General features: G+C 47.6%; 1 protein-coding gene across 4 annotated transcripts in view; it reads left to right on the plus strand.

Annotated features, from left to right (window-relative positions):
* The first annotated feature begins 4,684 nt into the window (after positions 1–4,684).
* The window catches only part of Insr (insulin receptor), a 130,722-nt gene continuing 117,233 nt past the window's right edge, over positions 4,685–18,173 (plus strand). For 2 of the 4 annotated variants that reach the window (XM_075971210.1, XM_075971212.1), the window contains exon 1: positions 4,698–5,307. In XM_075971210.1, coding sequence (XP_075827325.1) covers positions 5,208–5,307 — 100 coding nt within the window. In that variant the 5' untranslated portion in view covers positions 4,698–5,207. Of the gene's footprint in view, positions 5,308–18,173 lie in introns of all 4 variants that reach the window. The other 2 variants (XM_075971213.1, XM_075971211.1) reach the window with 2 other exon arrangements.

The raw sequence follows: 18,173 nt of genomic DNA on the forward strand, positions 1-18,173 counted from the left end.
ACAGAGGCACAAGGATGGATGATGCCATTGCCGTCAGCCCTCACAGACAGCTCTTCTGAATCGGTCACCAGCGAGATTACAAGATGCTAACACTCTCCTTCCATCTCAGTGACTGACCCATGGGACTCCTAGCCCTCTTTTCATTTTTTCTTTGGGGACAGGGCTTCACTAAGCTACCCATGTTAGCTTTGCACTTGCTCTGAAGCTCAGGTAGTCCTTGAACTTCAATCCTCCTGCCCCAGCTTCCTCAGGAGCTGGGATGACAAATCACCAGGCTCAGCTCTTTTGTTGTTGTTTTTGTTTTTAGTGAAGGATAACCTTGAACTCCCGGTCTTCCTGCCACCACCTCCTCAGTACTGATATCAACAGTGTATGTCTCATCCCCAGGGTAGAGTTACTAGGATGGGATCCAGGGGTTCCTGGATGCTCCATGGTCGCCCTATCACCCGAGCTCCAATTCTGGCCCAAAGCAATGGCTCTGAAAGTAAATAAGGAAATAGTTTATTATGAACCAAAGAAGAGTGACCACGTGTGCCACTGTGCATATGTGGAGGGCAGAGAACAACCTCTGCTGTTGATCCTCCCCTTCCACCTTACGTGACCGTTTCTTGTTTACCACCGAAGATGCCAGTTAGTCGTCCTTTGCCTTTCTGAGTGATTTTCCAGCCACCATTTCCCGTCGCCTTGTGGACATGTTAGGATAATAGGTGAACACTCTGCTGGATAATAGATGGGCACTCTACTTCATCCGTATTTATGTGGGTTCTAGAGATCCAAAGAAGTTTGTTCAGCCAGCTTTTACCCATCGAGGCAACTCTGCAATCCTCGCGTGAGCTTTGATGCAGGCACAGAGAGAAACAAGCTGTTAGTTACTGTGTGTCTGTGTGTACCAGTTACATTAGTGGTAACATCAGATAATCTGTCCCCAATAACAAAATGAAATCTCTTTGGGTGCAAGACGGTCTACAGTATTCTTAGCCTTAGGGTAGGTGGAAGCCGGAGATGTGCTAATAATGGCTTCTTCTTTTTTTTTTTGTTCCAAATGTTTTTCTTTTTTCTTTTTTTTTAAATTTATTTATTAAAGATTTCTGTCTCTTCCCCGCCACCGCCTCCCATTTCCCTCCCCCTCCCCCAATTAAGTCTCCCCCCCCAGCCCGAAAAGCAATCAGGGTTCCCTGTCCTGTGGGAGGTCCAAGGAACCCCCACCTCCATCCAGGTCTAGTAAGTTGAGCATCCAAACTGCCTAGGCTCCCACAAATAATGGCTTCTTCTTTAAAGTTTATCTGTTACTTGGGTCAGGGGCGGAAGTTAAGCTAGATGATTATTCAGGATCTAAGACAGTCAAAGATCAGTATGGCTCATGATCTATCATTCCAACACTGCAGGGTCCTCATTGACTAAGGTCAAGTCATCTGCAGTCTGGCTGTCTCTGGAAAGTACTGGTTCATACTCCTAATGTGCTGCTTTCAGCTTTTGGTGCCCACCTGGTGTTAGTGTTAACTAGTGTGTGTGTGTGTGTGTGTGTGTGTGTGTGTGTTGGTCACAGGGCAACTTGTGGGAGTCAGCTCTCCTTTTACTATATGAGTCCTGAGGACTGAGTTCAGGTTGTCCAGCTCGTCAGCAAATACCTTTACCCACTGAGCCACATTCCTGGTTCCTGACTCCAGGGGACACCACTCCTCTTCTAGTCTCTTCTAGTCTTGGCATCTGCTCATGCTCTTTCCCAGCCCCGCAAATAAAATTAAGGTTGGACATGGTGGTGCATGCCTTTAGTTCAGAACCCTGGGAGGCAGAGGCAGGTGGTTAACCCAGGCTACCCAGTGGGACTTTGTCTCAAAAATGAACAAACAAAACAAAAAGAAAGAATGAAAAGAAAACAACAAAAGTACAAACCGGTCTCTGCGGAAATGGCTGAGTTGTATAGTGCTGGCCTTTCAAGAATGAAGCGCTGAGTTGAGGTCCCCAGAACTCATACAGACTCATATAGAAAACTGGTGCACGAACTGTGGTCCAAACCAGTGATCCCAGAGTTTGGAAGGCAGAGATGCAAGTATCCCCAAGGCTTGCTGGCTCACTGGTGTTACAGGCTCTGCAAGAGACCCTGTCTCTCACACACACACACAAAAAAGGTTGTAGACGGATGTAGGGAGACACCCAATGCTCACCTGTGTGGCCTCTAGAAGCACACGCTTGCACACGCATACCCACACACGCTACCTTCGCAAGTGCACACATGTCCGCATAAACACACAAATCAAGCACATCCTGATGTGGTGGTTGAGCATCTGCATCTTCTCATTCCCACCCACGGCATCAAGTTCTCCTCTCCCCTCTCTGTACCCACAGCCCCTGAAAGCCCCACGGCCACCGCATAAGCCCTTCACTCCATGAGGATATACTTTCCCATCGTCTCTTGGCTGGCATCCTTCTCTTCAGAGCTCAGCTTCCAAGGATTTCCTCGGCAGATACTTTTATATCTACTCCCTGCCTCGACACATAACACAGGACCTACATGCAGTCTACAAGGAAACATACCATGTTGATTTTGTTTACTGAGAATCCCTTATTACAAAGGGCTTGTTGATTCTTCCTCTGAACAAATATTTATCAGCAAATATGCATGTCAGGCACGGTGTGCGGGGCAGACTGATAAGCAATGGCACGCATGATAATAAATAAAAATGTCGCGGAGGGATATGCACATGATGGAAAGGACTGGGGAAGGGAGCATAGGGACTGAAGGGCATTTGCAAACTGTAGTCAGGGGAGGGTGCTCATTGGAGCAGGAGGAGTGACAGTGGTGGCAAAATTGGGGGAAAGGCTTTAAGGAAGGAGTGCATTCGCATAATGCAAGAACCATGATCCCAGCTCCTAGTAAGGGTTTTGTTTATTGGTCCTACAGGTTAAACCCAGGGTCTCACGTATGCTGAGCAAGAGCTCTACTAAGGAACCACAGCTCTAGGTCACCACTTAAAAGTAATTTTGAAAGCACTTACATTTATTTATTTACTTAGTATGTGTGTGCATACCCTGTGGGACCTTAGATGATTGAACTTGGGTCTTCAGACTTGGCAACAAGTGCCTTTACCTGCTGACTCATCTTGTCGGCCCAACTGTCTTATTTTTATTTTAAAGACAAGATCTCATGTGCTCCAGGCTAAGTTCAAACTCCAGATCTTCCCTCTCCTCTCCTCTCCTCTCCTCTCTTCTCCTCTCCTCTCCTCTCCTCTCCTCTCCTCTCCTCCTTCTCTCTCTCTCTCTCTCTCTCTCTCTCTCTCTCTCTCTCTCTCTCTCTCTCTCTCTCTCTCTCTCTCTCTCTCTCCTCCCTCTCTGCCAAAAGTTGATCTTGAGTGTCTTCAATTGCTTGCTATTTTATTTTTATTTTTGCCTTTTACAGATATTGTTAAACCCATTGCATAGACCATCAGCTCCAGATATGGTGGTAATCTGCCCGAATGGACACCGGAAGTGAAGGATAGAGGCCTCTGGACCTCACATATTTCAAATGTCCAGACAGGGTAGACTGAAGGTGGTTGAGTAGAACTGTTAGTGAATGACTAACATTTTTAGACATTTATACAACCACCTACAGGTATGCATGTTGAAAATGGAATACAGCTATCCTGGTCCTGTATGAACTTTCCAGAGTTTTCCTAGAAGTCTTGCTATGTTCTTCTTGGAGTCATTTCTTTATTGTTTTTCCCTGGAATCCAGTGCTGCGTAGAGAGGGGCTCAGGCCAGGGAACACAGGCATTGTGGACACGTGGCTGTGTCCTGGAAGTTGGTGTGGGCCACGCTGCTGGGAGGAAGCTCATTGGGGAGGGAACTTGTGGGGCGCCCACTAGCTCCTGGAGAGATCCACAACCGGAGAAATCCAGCGAGGCATTAATCCTAGAGGCTGCAAAGAAAAAAAAACCGTCAGGAGTAAAGAATTAAAGTGAATTCTCCATAGGAGACAAAAATAGTGAAAACTGTAAAGACAGGGTCTGTTTGGTTGAGTCTGGCATCTGGGGGCACCTTAAAGGGCTTCCATGTTGCGATCGAAGTCATAGGGATACTTGGGAGGGCGTTAGAGTAAGACACTGGGGTCTTAGAGCTGCTTGGGATGTTCATGTCCGGAGGAAATTGGGGGCATTCCCAGGCTTTTAAATAGTTATTTCGGGCCTGTTTAGGGTATCCGGATCAGGCGGAGATATGGAGCATTCTCCAGACCTTTAAATTGGAACCTTGGTGTTATTTGGGTTTGTTGCGATTAGAAGAGGATCTGGGACGTTCCTAGCTTATATATTGGAACCTCAGGACTGTTTATTGATGTTCGAATAGGGCGAGCATTTGGGGCGCCCCAGGTATTTAAATTGGAACCTCGGGGCTATTTGGGGGCTTTTGAGTCAGGCGCGGAGCTGGGCAGCTCCCTAGATCTGACGTGGGAGACTCAGAGCTGTTTAGGATATTCATGTCAGACTAGTATCTGGGGACATTTCCAAGCTTTTAAGTCGTAGCCTTTTTAGAATAGGCATTTTGGGGTGTCTGAGTTGGGAGAATCTGAGGTGCGCCCCGGGCCTCCAAAGTCGGGGGCGCCACACGGGGAGGCGAGGAGGCGTGGCATTGCAAGCTCTGGCCACGCCTCCCGGCGCTCGGCTGGCTTGTTCCCCCCCCCCCCCCCCCCACTCCGCGGGCCTCACTTGAGCGCACAGTCCCTTCCCAGCTTCAATCCGCGCCACCTTTTCCCTCGGCCCGCGCGGGGCCCAGCTGACGGGCCGCGTTGTTTACGGGCCGGAGTCGAGCCCTCGCTCCCGCCGCCGCCACCAGCCCAGGTGCCCGCCCGTTCGCGCGTCCCTCCGTTTCAGACTCCACAGAACGCGACCCACCCAGAGCTGCACCGGGCGAAGAAACAGGAGGCCTGGAAAGGGGGCGCACGGCGGTGAGCTCTGGACCCTGCGATTGCAGGCACGGGACCGGGCCTGGGTGACCCGGGGCCGTAGTCTGCGGGCCGCGCCACCTCGTTGGTTGAAGCCGAGGCCTCTGTGCTCTTCCCGGGGCTGTCCCCAGGGCCCTCTCGCCTGGAGAGCTGCGGCCCGCGAGCCACCGGCGTGGAAGAGACGGACGCGTGGCCCCTAGAGCCTCTCCGGCGACCTCCTCGCGGACTATGTCCCGAGCGGGACGGCGTGGCGTGCTCTGATCGCCGGGGTCCCTGCGCTCCTACAGCCATGGGCTCCGGGAAACGACGTGAGACAACGGCCGTGCCGTTGCTGGTGGCCGTAGCCGCGTTGCTGGTGGGCGCAGCCGGCCACCTGTACCCTGGCGAAGGTAAGTCTGGGGTGAAATCAGTGTGTCGGGGACACTCCCCCCATCGCGCCAGACAACTTGGAGCCCCCACCGTAAGGAGTGAGGGTCAGGGACACCCCTCCCCACCGCCGCAGCCAACCTAGAGAACTCTTCCCTTGAACTGAGTGTTGGGGACACCTCTTCCATCGCGCCAGACAAATTAGAGTCACCCGCCCCCCCAAAGAACCCAGGGTTACGAACACCCATCTCACCATTCCAGCAATATAGACCTATAGACCCTCCACTAAGGATTGAGGGTTGTGGACATCCTTTTTTTCCCCCCGGGGCCAACTTAGAGCTCCCTCCCCAAGGACTGAGGGTTGAGGACGCCCTTAGTCTGTGTAGAGTCCTCTACCTAAAGACTGATCGTCTTTCCCCTGAGGAAGGGGTGATAATGGATTTGGTGGCTCTGGCCCTGCAGAAGCCAGCTGACCTTGGCCTTTGCCCGCTGGACTTGTGGCTCTGCACCCCGCGTGGACCCAACTCGGGTCTGAGGAACCTTGCCCTAGTGCCCGCCCAGCCTTTGGGTGTCTGTCCCCATTGTGCCTCTCAACCGTGTTTGCTCTTTTCTCTGAACCCAAACCTGCCCTCCCACCCCATGCTCTTTGGGGTCGCCTTAAAAAAGTAGGGTTACAACAGATTTAGGAAGCCAAACACCTAAAAAGTTTCAAGCCAAAGCCAGGGTGTCCGCACTGATGGAGGACACTTGTTAGAGAATCGGCCCCCTGGGTGCTGTGTTTATAATTCTCTGCTTCCAGATGTCTAGTGGCAAACTCTACACACCGTCGGCCCGCAGCAATCATAGTAGCAGTAGGGGCAGCTTTTGGGATGGTTATAATTAGAATGATTATGAGCCTCCAGGTCGTTAGCTCATTTCTCTAGAACCTCTCAGTGTCCCCTGGAGGCCAAAATTGTTGCACGCCCATTTCAGAGAGGGCTAAAGCGAGGCATGTTTAGGATGTGTTACTTCACGTGTTTTGAGGTCACCCTTACTAGCTTTCTGTGTCTGGTTATGGCCAAGGTAGGAGGATGGGGAGTGTAAGGCTAGTCCAGATATTGAGTTTGAGGCCAGCCCAGGCAATGTTAGATCTGTTTGAAAACACATGCAATGAAAAATATCTTTTGAGTTACTGGCTCAGATTCCTCTGCAAAAGGAAATTAATTACAGTGAGGAAGGGGTCAAGGAAGGAAGGAAAAGCAGTTCGTTTGGAGTCAGTGAGGGGAGGAACTGCAGTTTGTGAATGAGGGAGGTGTGTATGTGTGTGCCCGTGCACGTGTGTGCGTGCACACAAGATTCTTGAACAGTTTGGACTGAGTTTGTTGAGTGGGTCACCTGCTAACCCAGTTAACGTCTTTGAGACCCCGAAGATCTGGATCTAATATACAGAGATGCTCAATGAAGAGTGGCCATTGGTGTGTGTGTGTGTGTGTGTGTGTGTGTGTGTGTGTGTGTGCATGAGTGTGCCTGTGTGTGTGTTTGCAGAGGCCCTAGGTTGACACCAGGCGTTTGCCTCTGTCACCCTCAACCTTATGTTTTGAGACAGGGTCTCTCAATGAACCTAGACTTTGCTGATTTGACTATGCTGACTAGCCAGAGAGCCCCAGGTTCCTCCTGCACTTTTATCACTAGGGTTACAGATGTGTGTTGAAGGGCTGGCTTTTATGCGGCTGTTGGGGATTTGAACTCCAGTCCTTATGCTTGAGCAGCAAGCGCTTTTACCCACTGAACTATCTCCCCAGCCCATGGTTTGGATTCTTATTAAGAAAATTCAAGAATTGTTAACACCTATGCTACTCCCTGCGGCTCTTGGGATCACCTATGCTTCTCCCCAAAGCTCTTCGGATCACCGATCTTGCTCCCCAAGGCCCTTGGGATCCTCTGTGCTGCTCCCCAAGGCTCTTGGGATCACCGATCTTGCTCTCCAAGGCCCCTGGGATCCTCTGTGCTGTTTCCCAAGGCTCCTAGGATCACCTATGCTGCTCCCAGAGGCTCCTTGGAATCGCCTTAAGGAAGTAGGGTTACTTTGTGTTACTTTGTGTGCACTTGGGCACACAAGTTGGTTCCTTGAGTTCTGTTTTTGCGTTTTTGGTAATTGTTCATCTGTGCCTGTACTTCCTGTGCTCAGGAAATGGAGCTTCTCTGGCTTTGTACACAGGCAGTGTTCACAAGGACAGGGCCTTGTATTTGTTCCTCACTGATGTCAGAGCCTGAGTAGTGCCTAATGCATTGCAGGTACATATAGGTATTTTTTCTGCAATGGCAAACAGGTACGAAGACATTGGAGTCTATGCAGTAAGTGTGTACCATTAGGGCACTCCCTTGCTGAGCATGTGCTTCCCAAGCATGCACGAAGCCCCGGTGTTTCATTCCTAGACATGCGTAAGCCAGATGTGGAGTCGTACAAGTTGTCACTGGACTCTGAAGGTGGAGGCAGAGGATCAGGAGTTCAAGGTCATCCTGGCAGAGGTAGTGAGTTCGAGGCCAGCCTGGGCTATAGGAGATCCTGTCTCAAACAAGAATAACAAAAATCCTTTATTTCCTGGAAAATCCCCATACTTTGTAAACATGATCTCAGTGAGTCCTTGTCGCATGCCTTCAAAGCAGTAACCATCTGTTTCTGCATGAGAAGAAAGGACAGGTTCATAAAGGCTGCCGACAGGCCACTCGGCCAGGGCGGCAGTTCCCTGCCTGCCTACTGGGTTTCTTTGTTTCCTTGTTTTTTTTTCTTTTTAATTAAATTAATTAATTAATTACTCATCTTGAGACAGGGTTTTACTGTGTAGACCAAGCTGCTCTCTAACTCAGAGACCTGCCTGCCTCTGCCCCAAAAGTGTGAAGATTAAAGTCACACACCATTATGTCCGGCTCTTTTGTTTCCTTATTTTTGAAATTTAATTTTATTTATTATAATTGTGTATATGTGGGGCCAACATGTGTATATCACAGCTTGAGTGTGGGGGTCAGAGGACAGCTCTCTGGAGTCGGTTCCCTCTTTCCAGTCTGGGTCCTGGAAATTGGATGGAGGTCATGAGGCTTGGCAGCAAGGCCGTTACCCATCTCGCTTGCCCTTGTACTGGATTTCTTAACAAACACTTGCTCTTTTGGGTTGGAAGCTCCCGCCCCTGCTTTGGGGTAATCGTTAACAAAATTCTGTTAAATAAACTAGTCCTGATGCCTCTTAGAGGCTTGGTGTGGGGCGAGGAACTTTCTAGAACTTGAATCTGTAAGGTCCATCATGCTTGGGATTGGGGGGTGGTGGTGGTGATGAGGACCTATGTGGTGTTTAAGAAAGGAATGGGTTTTTTTGGGGGGAGGTGTCCCTAAGGGCGGGGTACTCAATTCATCTTTCAGTGGACTCTTGGTAGCTGGGCTCAGCTAAGTGGTGGGTAGCTCTTCCATTTCTTCTTTGATCAGGCTGGCTCTGAGCCGAGATAACCCTCTGAGGACTGTGAAGTTAAGGACAAGGCAGGGTGCAATGGCAACAATTGGAACCTTCTGAGCTTTAGGGGTATCTATTGGGTTACCTTTGGAGGTGTGTGTGTGTTCATGTGGGTGAATGGATGTGAGTGAGGCCAATACCAGGTATCTTCCTAAGTTGCTTTCTACCTTATTAATTATTCTAATTTAAGATGAATTTTCAAATTATTTTATTTTGTATATGTATGCATGCCTGAGTGCATGCTGTGAGCACATGTGTGTTTGTGTATGCTCCTATGTGTCAGACATGCATGTGGAGGCCAGAGAACAACCTTCTGCAGTCAGTTCTTTCTATCCATCTTTACATGTGTCTTAGGGATCACCTGCTGAGCCATCTTGCTAGACCCCAAGCAGGCTTCAAAACTTGGGGTGGGCTTATTCTGGATTGTAGGGGCTGTCCTGGCTTTGTTGATATGTTTAGTGAACACCCTTGGTCTCTGCTAACTTGATGCCAGTGGTACCCGACTGTCTCTTAAGTTGTAACAATGAAAAATAGCTCCAATCATGACAGATTGTCTCTAACACTTGCCTGAAGAGGCCTTGATTTTTCCTCCTCTCCTTGTTCTAGAATAATCTTCCACCCCCCCCCCCCCCATAGCCCTTCTCTCTTTAGACTATAAACACTCAATATACTCTAAATCCATCTTTACTTTTGACCTCTAGTTCTGCTATCCTCCTTAGGGACATATTGTCACACTCTGGCTGTCTTGTCTGTTGGTCACCATAGGCCTGGCAGAGTCCTTGCCCAAGGAAGGCATTTTCCCTTGTGGGCTTTCCAGTGTTCTGCACCCCCTCCAGCTGGGGTAAGCTTTTTCTTTATCCGTGTGTAGACTGCCTGCCCTTCACCCCTCTCCTGACCCACTGTGTCAGTTCCATTTAGTCTAAGTCTTTTTCTACAAAAGGGGTCAGTAAACTGTGGTGCTTGTGCTAAATTTGTTGGTTTTGTAAATAAAGTTTTATTGGCACAGGGCCACACACCTTTGTATACTCCTTCTTGACTACTTTCATGCCCTAATCTTAGGGAGTTAAGTAGTAACAACAACAAAAAATATTTACACTTCAGCCTTTCATCCATGGTTTTCTGGATCATGCTTTTTTTGTTTGTTTGTTTTTTGGTTCTGGGGTTAGACGGAGGAACTTGAACATGGTACACAGTGCCCTGCCATTGAGCTATCGCCCCAGCCCTCTGCACCACCTCCTACCCTCATCTCCCTCCTTCTTTCTTCAATCTCTTCCTGTTCCCCCTTTTCTCCCTCTTCCCCCTCTCCTTTCTTCTCTTTCTTCTTTTTACTTCATCTCCTTTTCTACTTCTTTCTTCTCCTGCCTTCTCCTTCTTCTCCCTTTCCTTTCTTCTTTCCTGTTTTGGAGACAGGGTCATGATGTAGCTGAGAGAATGTTCAGCTCTCGGTCCTCTTGGCTCTGCCTCCTGAGTGCTGGCATGGCAGGTTGTACCATCCCTCTGGTTTATGCAGAGCTGGGGATCGAACCCGGGGCTTTGCTTTGCCAGGCGAGCATTCTACCAATCGAGCCACATCCCCAGTCTCCTATTTAATAAACTTTACTAACTAGCATTTATCTGTCCTTCGTCTGCCTGCTTATAACTTGCCACCATGAGAACTCAAAGTCCTTTTCCCTGGTCATTTAAAAAAAAATACTGTCCTGGGGACTGGGGATGTGGCTCAGTTGTTAAGGTGTTTGCTTAGGCATGAGTGTGCATGAAGCCCTGGATTCTATCCATAGTGCTGCTTGCACCCTGCATGGTCATGTACTCTGGTAACCCCAGCACTGGGGAGGTATAGACAGAAGGATCAGGAGCTTAAGGTTATCCTTAGCTACACAGGGAGTCAAGGCCAGCCTGGGATATATAGGGAGAACCTGTCTCAAAACAAAGGGGGAAGGAGAGGTCTGGAAAGATGACTCAGTGGTTAAGGGATGCTTTTCCAGAGGCCCTGTGTTTGGTTCCCAACACCCAAGTCAGGAGGGTTTTAACTGATTGTAACTCCAGCTGGGGGGGGGGGAGGGAGGAGTCACTGAAGGAATGCACAGACAGACAGACAGACAGACAGACTCACACACACTTAACAACAGTTGGTTGTGATGTTTCTTGCTTGCCTTTAACCTCCAGCAACTCAGGAGGCAGAGGCAGGCAGATCTCTGTGAGTTCCAGGCTAGTCAGCGTTCTTATCTAAAAAGATAAACCAGAAAGAAAGCAAACAACCAAAATCCAAAAAAACCCCAACTCTCCCCAAAACAACACCCCCAAACCAACCAAACAAAGCTTAAAAATAAAGAAATGTTATTTTTTAAAAAATGACTGTCGCTGTTTGAAGGTTCTGTGTAAGCTGGAGTGCTGACCCTCGAGTCTCCCCTCTTCCTGGTGAGGAACAGGTAGACCTGTTCCTGCATAACTGTGCACTTTCCCAAACACTCAGCCCTTCCCTCTCACTCCTGGGATTCCAAAATTCCATCCTGGCTAGAAATGAAAGGGTAGAAAGAAAATTATTTTTCTTTCTCTATACTATGTTCTTTAAGGATTTTTAAAAATAGATGTATTTATTATATATACAGTGTTCTGTCTGCATGTATGCCTGCAGGCCAGAAGAGGGTGCCAGATCTTACTACAAATAGTTGTGAGCCACCATGTAGTTGCTGGGAATAGAACTCAGGACCTCTGGAAGAGCAGGAGCCATCTCTCCAGCCCCATCTACACTATGTTCTGTTTCTCTCCTCCCCTGCTGATCTGTCCATGCCAACTACAAAATCTAATTTCTCTATATAGTTACCTATTCTTTTATTTTTTTAAGATTTTGTTTTTAATTATGTGTTGTTTGTGTTTGTGCATGTGAGTGCAGTGCCTGTGGAGACCAGTAGAGGGCATGAGGTCTCCCTAGAGCTGGAGTTCCAGGCAGTTGTGAGCTGCTCACCACGGGTGCTGGAACTGAACCCTGGTTGTCTGCAAGAGCTGTACACACTCTTAGCCACTCAGCCATCTTTTCAGTCTCGTTTTTAGATTTTAAACCATGTCCTATAGAGAGGTATGTATTTTTTTCCCTGTTTTTTTGAGACAGTGTTTCTGTGTGTAGTTTTAGAACCTGTCCTGGAACTAGCTCTGTAGACCAGACTGGCCTCAAACTCATAGAGATCCGCCTGCCTCTGCCTCCTGAGTGCTGGGATTAAAGGAGTGCACTATCATCACCTGACTACTGTTTTTATTTTTAATTAGTTAATTTATTAATCAAAAAATTTCTTAGTGCAAACATTCACTATGTAACCCAGGCTGGCCTGGAACTTGTGGTGATTGTTCTGCTGGGATAACAGGTATGTGCCTCTCTGATGGCATACCTCCATCCTTGTAATCTTTTTTTTTTCCAGAATGAAAGAAAAAGTCCTATAATTAGATGGATAAATTCTTAAAAATGTTTGGTCCTCTTAATCCCAGGCCCTGGGATTTATAAAGCTGCTTAGTTGCTGAAATTTATTTGGAATCTCTAGATTAATTCTTGTGACACACTTGTGGTTATTGGAGGATACTCAGAAAGCTGGAGCTTAAATTTGCAGACCAGCAAGGTAACAGTGCAGCTTCAACACTAAGCTGATCAGTTTATGCCGTGTTCATATCTGGAGATCATTGCAAGTGTGTTTTTCGCTGTGTGTGAATGTGTGTGTGTGTGTGTGTGTGTGTGTGTGTGTGTGTGTGTTTCTCCTTTTGAGGCAGTATCTCATGTACTTGAGGATAGTTCAGGCTATCCTCAAATTCACTATGTAGCTAAGGCTGGTCTTGAACTCCTGATTCTCCTGCCTCCACATGCTGAGTGCTGGGATTACAGACACACACTTGCACACCAGGTTTATGTTGGGATGGATCCCAGGGTTTTGTACATGCTAGGCAAGTACTTTACCTACTAAATTCCATCTGGAGCCTATAGCTGTCTATTCTCTGTGTGGCATATTTAGCTTCCTGTTTGCTCATTTTTGTATATTTTGTTGGTGATCTGGCTGCTTAACATTACCCCTTTGCATATTTTGAAGGTACCATCTTTTATCCCTGAGGCATGAAGGCTGTGTGTCACTTTGGGAGGCTCTGTGCTCAGAGACACTTGGCCATTTGTGTTCCTTGCTACACTATGCAGATCAGAGTCAAGATTGAGAACCAGCCTAGATGTCCATTGACAATGGACAAAGAAGATATGGTCTGTAAATTGGAATTTCAGGCATCCTTGAAGAAAAAAGTAATCATGGCACTTTCAGGAAGATGGATATAACTAGAGATCATTATGTTAAGGGGAACAAGCCAGGTTCAGAAAGACAAACACCACCCACCTCATATTCTCTCTCATGTATGGAGCATAGATTAAGAAGTATGTGGTGTGTGTGCACGCATGCCTGTGTGTGTGTGGTATGTATCTGTGTATGTAGTGTGTCTCTCTGTGTTTGATGTGTGTGTGGTGTATGTTTATATAGGGGATTGTAATGGGGAGGAAGTGGGAAATCAGTTGATGGACTGCCTGTGATAGAGTCAGAGTTGAGCTGGGGCTGTGCTCAGTGGGTAGAATGCTTGCCTGGCATGCATTTGGGTTCAATCCCCAGCACCGCATGAGCAAGATCTACACCTGCTGTGCCAACACAGAGGACGTGGAGGCAGGAGGATGTGAAGCGTTTGTTGTCCTTGGCTACACGGTGAGTTTTAGGCCAGTTTGGGCTACCTGAGACCTTATCTCAAAAGTAAATAAATAAATGATTGTGGGCAGTCACTCGAAGGATCCCAACCTGTTTTCAGGCAATTTAGAGTGTTCCATGGAAAAGAACAGGAGCAATTGGCCTTTGGTGTCCCCCATGACTATGGTGTACAGTTTGGCTGGTCAGTTTCCTATCTACAGTTCTTTGGGAATGCAAGCAATTGTTTTTGCTAATATTTTCATCCTTGTGCAGATTCTTGGTTATACCTTCTGGACAGTTCACTCAGTGGCCTGGGCCACTCCTGGCTTGAGTTCCATTGACCAGGTTGGACCCAGCTAGGGAGTACTTCGCTTTCTTTGTTGTTTAACAAACTAGTTTAAAAAACTTTTAAACATTTATTTATTTTGTGCATCTGGGTGCTTGTGGAGGTCACAGGGCAACTTACGGGAGTTGATTCTTTCCTTTCATCACTGTGGGTCCAGGAGTTCAAAACGAGGTCATCACACTTGGTGGCAAGCACCTGTACTCCCTGAGCCATTTTGCCAGCTCACAATTCCGAGTGTTTAGACATCTGTTTTGTTTCCAATGGGGGACATTTTCTGGTCTGCCTGCTGAAGGGCATAGCTTGGCTTCCATTCCATTGCAGTGCAGAGAGACTTGTGCTAAAAGTCTTTCTTTTGCTTTTGTGGGAATGTGGAAAGGGTTGGTGCTTCTATAAGCTGTATTGACTGGTCCAGAGTAAGAGAAGGTGACACTGGGACAGGAAGGAACAAACAACTTCAACACTGGGCCTGTTAGTAGTACTAGTAGTGTGTGTGTGTGTGTGTGTGTGTGTGTGCGCGCGCACGTGCATGACTGCCTGCCTGCGTGTCTACATTGTGGAATACTGTTTTGTTGATCCTGTCTTCCCTGGTAGATCTGAGTTCTACAGAATCCGAGGATCTGTCTAGACTTTTGGCATCCTAAACCTGTCCCTGTGGAAGGTTGAGCATCTGTCTTCTGCCTCTGAGGTGAGGGAATTCTTTAGGGTTTTGAATATGCATTGCGTACTTGTGTATGTGTTTATGTGCATATGGGCGTGTGTGTGCAGGCCAGATTTTGATGTCAGTTGTTCTGTTGTTCATATTGGTACAGTGTCTGTCATTTGACCCCAAAACTGGCTGATTTGGCTAGTCTAGCTAGCCAGCTGGCTGTGAGCCCCTCTTGTGATATTTCCTTGGACCTCTGAGATTGTAGGAGGCCACTTTGCCCATCCACAATTTAAATAGGTGCTGGAGATTTGAACTCTGGTCTTCACACTTCAGGGAAAGTGCTTTACTGGTTATGACAGATAGCTTTAATTGTCACCCTGACACAACTCAGAGTCACTTGGGAAGAGTCTCAAGGAGGAACTGTCTGCCTTGGGCTGGCCTGGGGAGCCTATGTGGGAGGGGATTGTTTTAAATTTATTGCTATGGGAAGACCCATCCACTGTGGGTGACTTCATTCCCTAGCAGGGGTCCTAAACTGTGTAAGACAGGTGGAATTGAACAAGCACATCTAAGCTGTTTGAAGTTCCTCCCTTGACCTCCTTCCTGCACGGATGACCTCTAACCTGGAGTTGTAAGCTGAAATAAACCCTTTCTGTGCCCTAAGCTGCTTTTTTCAAGATCTTCTATAATAGCATCGGGAATGAAAATAGGACACCCACTGAGCCATCTCCCCAGCCTCCAGGAGAAGTTCTGAGGGACACCCTTGGAGCCACTTGCTGGCTCTTGTTTGCTTTGAGAGGTCCTCTGGGTGCACGAGTCTGCATGCACAACAGCTGGGTGAGGGATTTGCAGAAGGATGAAGGCCTGGGCGGGAAAGGCCCGTCATCACTCTCTCACCTTATGCTTGTCCTTGTTGCTTTTCCTTTTCTCTGTTGATAATAAAAGAGGAGCCCTCCATCTGTCTGTCTCAGTCACTTGCCTCATTGCTGCCATGAGTCATTTGAAGAAAGTGACTTAAGGAAGGGTGAGGGGAGTATTTTGGCTCACAGTCCATCATGGCCGGGAAGGCGTGGCAGCAGGTGCTTGAGGTAGCGGTCACACTGCATCCACAGCCAGGAAGTAGAGAGAGTCAGATGCTAGTGTTCAGCTGCTCCTTCTCATTCAGTCCAGGATTCAGCCCCTGGGATGGTGCTGCTCATATTAGCATGGGTCTTCCACCTCAGTTAACCCAGTCTAGAAACTGCTTCACAGATGTGCCTAGGCATTTCTTTCTGTGGTGATTCTAAAGCCCATCCAATTAACAGGTAAAATCAACCATCTCAGGGCTTGGGAAGATGGGTCACTGCTTAAAACACCTATGAAAGCAGGCATGAAGACCAGATAATCGGATCTCCAGAAGGCTCAGAAACTCAAGGTGCTCTCTAGTCATTCCATTCTGGGAAGGCAGAGAGAAGGCAACCATGTCATCCAGCCTGGGTTTGATTGACAGACCCTGCCTCAATGAGTAAGCTGGAAGAGGGATCAGTTTTTATTTCTGACATCAACCTTAGGCTTCCACATGTACACATAACTCCTCACCCACAAACATGCGTGCATGTACATACACATGCTTACTGTATACAAATACACATGAAAATGAAAAACAACAAAAAGATTAACCTCCATATTTTGCATCCAGGTAATATCATTTTCTTTCCTGGGCTCATGACTCATGAGTTGCTCAGAAGAGGAAATAGGGCTTGCTTATGACCACATAGCTGGGAAAAGGCAGAGCTGGGACTTGAACACAGTAATTGTTCCCTTGACTGCCACGTGAAAAGTGCTGAACTCATATAGCCTAGTGTAGAGAGAGCTGCGAGCCTGCTTTCCTGCCGCACAGCTCCTGGCCCCCTGGCTAGCTTATGCCCCAAAATAACACCACACAAATTGTATTCATTTAAACACTGCTTGGCCCATTAGCTCTAGCCTCTTACTGGCTAACTCTCACATCTTGACTAACCCATCTTACCAGGAAGATTCTAGCGTATGTCCATTTTGGGCTGGAGCTTCATCGCATCTGCCCTGGAGAGGAGAGGCATGGCGTCTGCTTCACTTTCCTTTTTCCCAGCATTCTGTTCTGTTTACTCCACCCACCTATTTTCTAACTATCAGGCCAAGCAGTTTCTTTATTAATTAACCAATGAAATCAACAGATTGATATATGACACTCCCACATCAGCCTAGAGCCCAAGCTCACAAGTAGAAAGAGTTTTGGTAGTGAAAACTTTCCCAGGCAATGGCTGTTGGTAAGATAATTTTCTATGCAAGCATGAGGACCAGAGTTCAGATCAACATTCGTGTAAAACAAAACAGAAGGAGAAACCAAACAAGAGGCAGTGTGCATCAGTGTCTCCAGCACTGGAAGATGGAGACTGGAGCATTGATTAGCTTTCTGGGGGATACTCTTAGCATAGTAAGCTACACATCTCATTATTTACCATACACACAGGTGATGTTGGATCCCTTGTGCCTTGCTCTGATCGACATGTCTTGTAGATCTTCCTGTGTCACTGATGGGAGCTTCTTGGTATCTTTTTAGAGTATTCTATCACATCCATTCACACAGATCCCGTTTTTATGTCATACCCTTCCCCACCTGCCCTGCAAGGTGTGGGGACTATCTCTAGGTAGTTGAACAAAACCTCAAATTTCTCTTTCATAACACATGAAGCATGTAGTTTGAAAGGCAATATCTATCTCTCTTTAAGTTGTATTATATTTATTTATGTAGTGTGTGTGTGTGTGTGTGTGTGTGTGTGTAAGATACACAGGCAGAGGTCAGAGGACAGCTGTAGGAGTTGGTTCCTTCCTTCCATTATGCCTGGCCTGGGGCTTGAGCTCAGGTTGTCAGATGTGGTGACAAGCTCCTGTACCCATTGAGCTATCTTGCTGGCTCAGGAGAAAGTTTTACTACTAGAAAGAATTCAGAAGGGAACAACCAGGGTCCCAGAATAGGGGACCATGGATGGTTCTGAAGACATCTGTGACTAAGGGACAGGGATGTGATGGTTGAAAGCAGAGACACTAAAAAATTGCGAGCATAGGACAACACTGGGAATCTGCGGGCTGAGCACTGCCTTCCTCGTTCCTCCCACTACATCCTCCTCTGTTCTCACCGTGAGGAAAGCCACAGAAGAAGACACTTCCAATATTGCTCTGGTGCTAGTTTTTCCTCCTTGGAGAGTTCTCAGGCTCCTGAAACTGGGGTCAGTTCTTTCCAGTGAAGCATTCTGTTTTGAGGGCTGGGTGAGTGGCTTAGTGGATGAGAGCTTGCCCTGAACTGGGAAGGCCCCAGTTTACATCTCCATATCCATTCAAGAGCAGGGCATGGGAGAGCCTGATGGTCCTGGGAGCTCACTGGCCAGCAGCCAAGGTCACCTGAAATATTGAGCCTCAGTTTCACAGGAGTTGCTGCCGTGCAGAGCGACAGAGGACAGCATCTTCAGTGAGGCCTGCTGTGCGTGCTGGCGCACGTTTTTGTCTTTGCCTCAGTCCATTTTGGCAGCCCCTATCCACAGTCTTGGGTACTTGAAACTGCCCAGATTATATTTTGTCATTGTTTTTTTTAAAATTTTATTTTATTTACTTCTGTATGTGTATGTGTTCATTGGAAGTCAGAGGACATGTGGTTCCTGGGAATGGGACTCTGCTCATCAGGCTCAGCAGCTCACCTTTACCCACTG

This window comes from Microtus pennsylvanicus, chromosome 1 (genome assembly GCF_037038515.1).
Source record: "Microtus pennsylvanicus isolate mMicPen1 chromosome 1, mMicPen1.hap1, whole genome shotgun sequence".
Taxonomy (NCBI): domain Eukaryota; kingdom Metazoa; phylum Chordata; class Mammalia; order Rodentia; family Cricetidae; genus Microtus; species Microtus pennsylvanicus.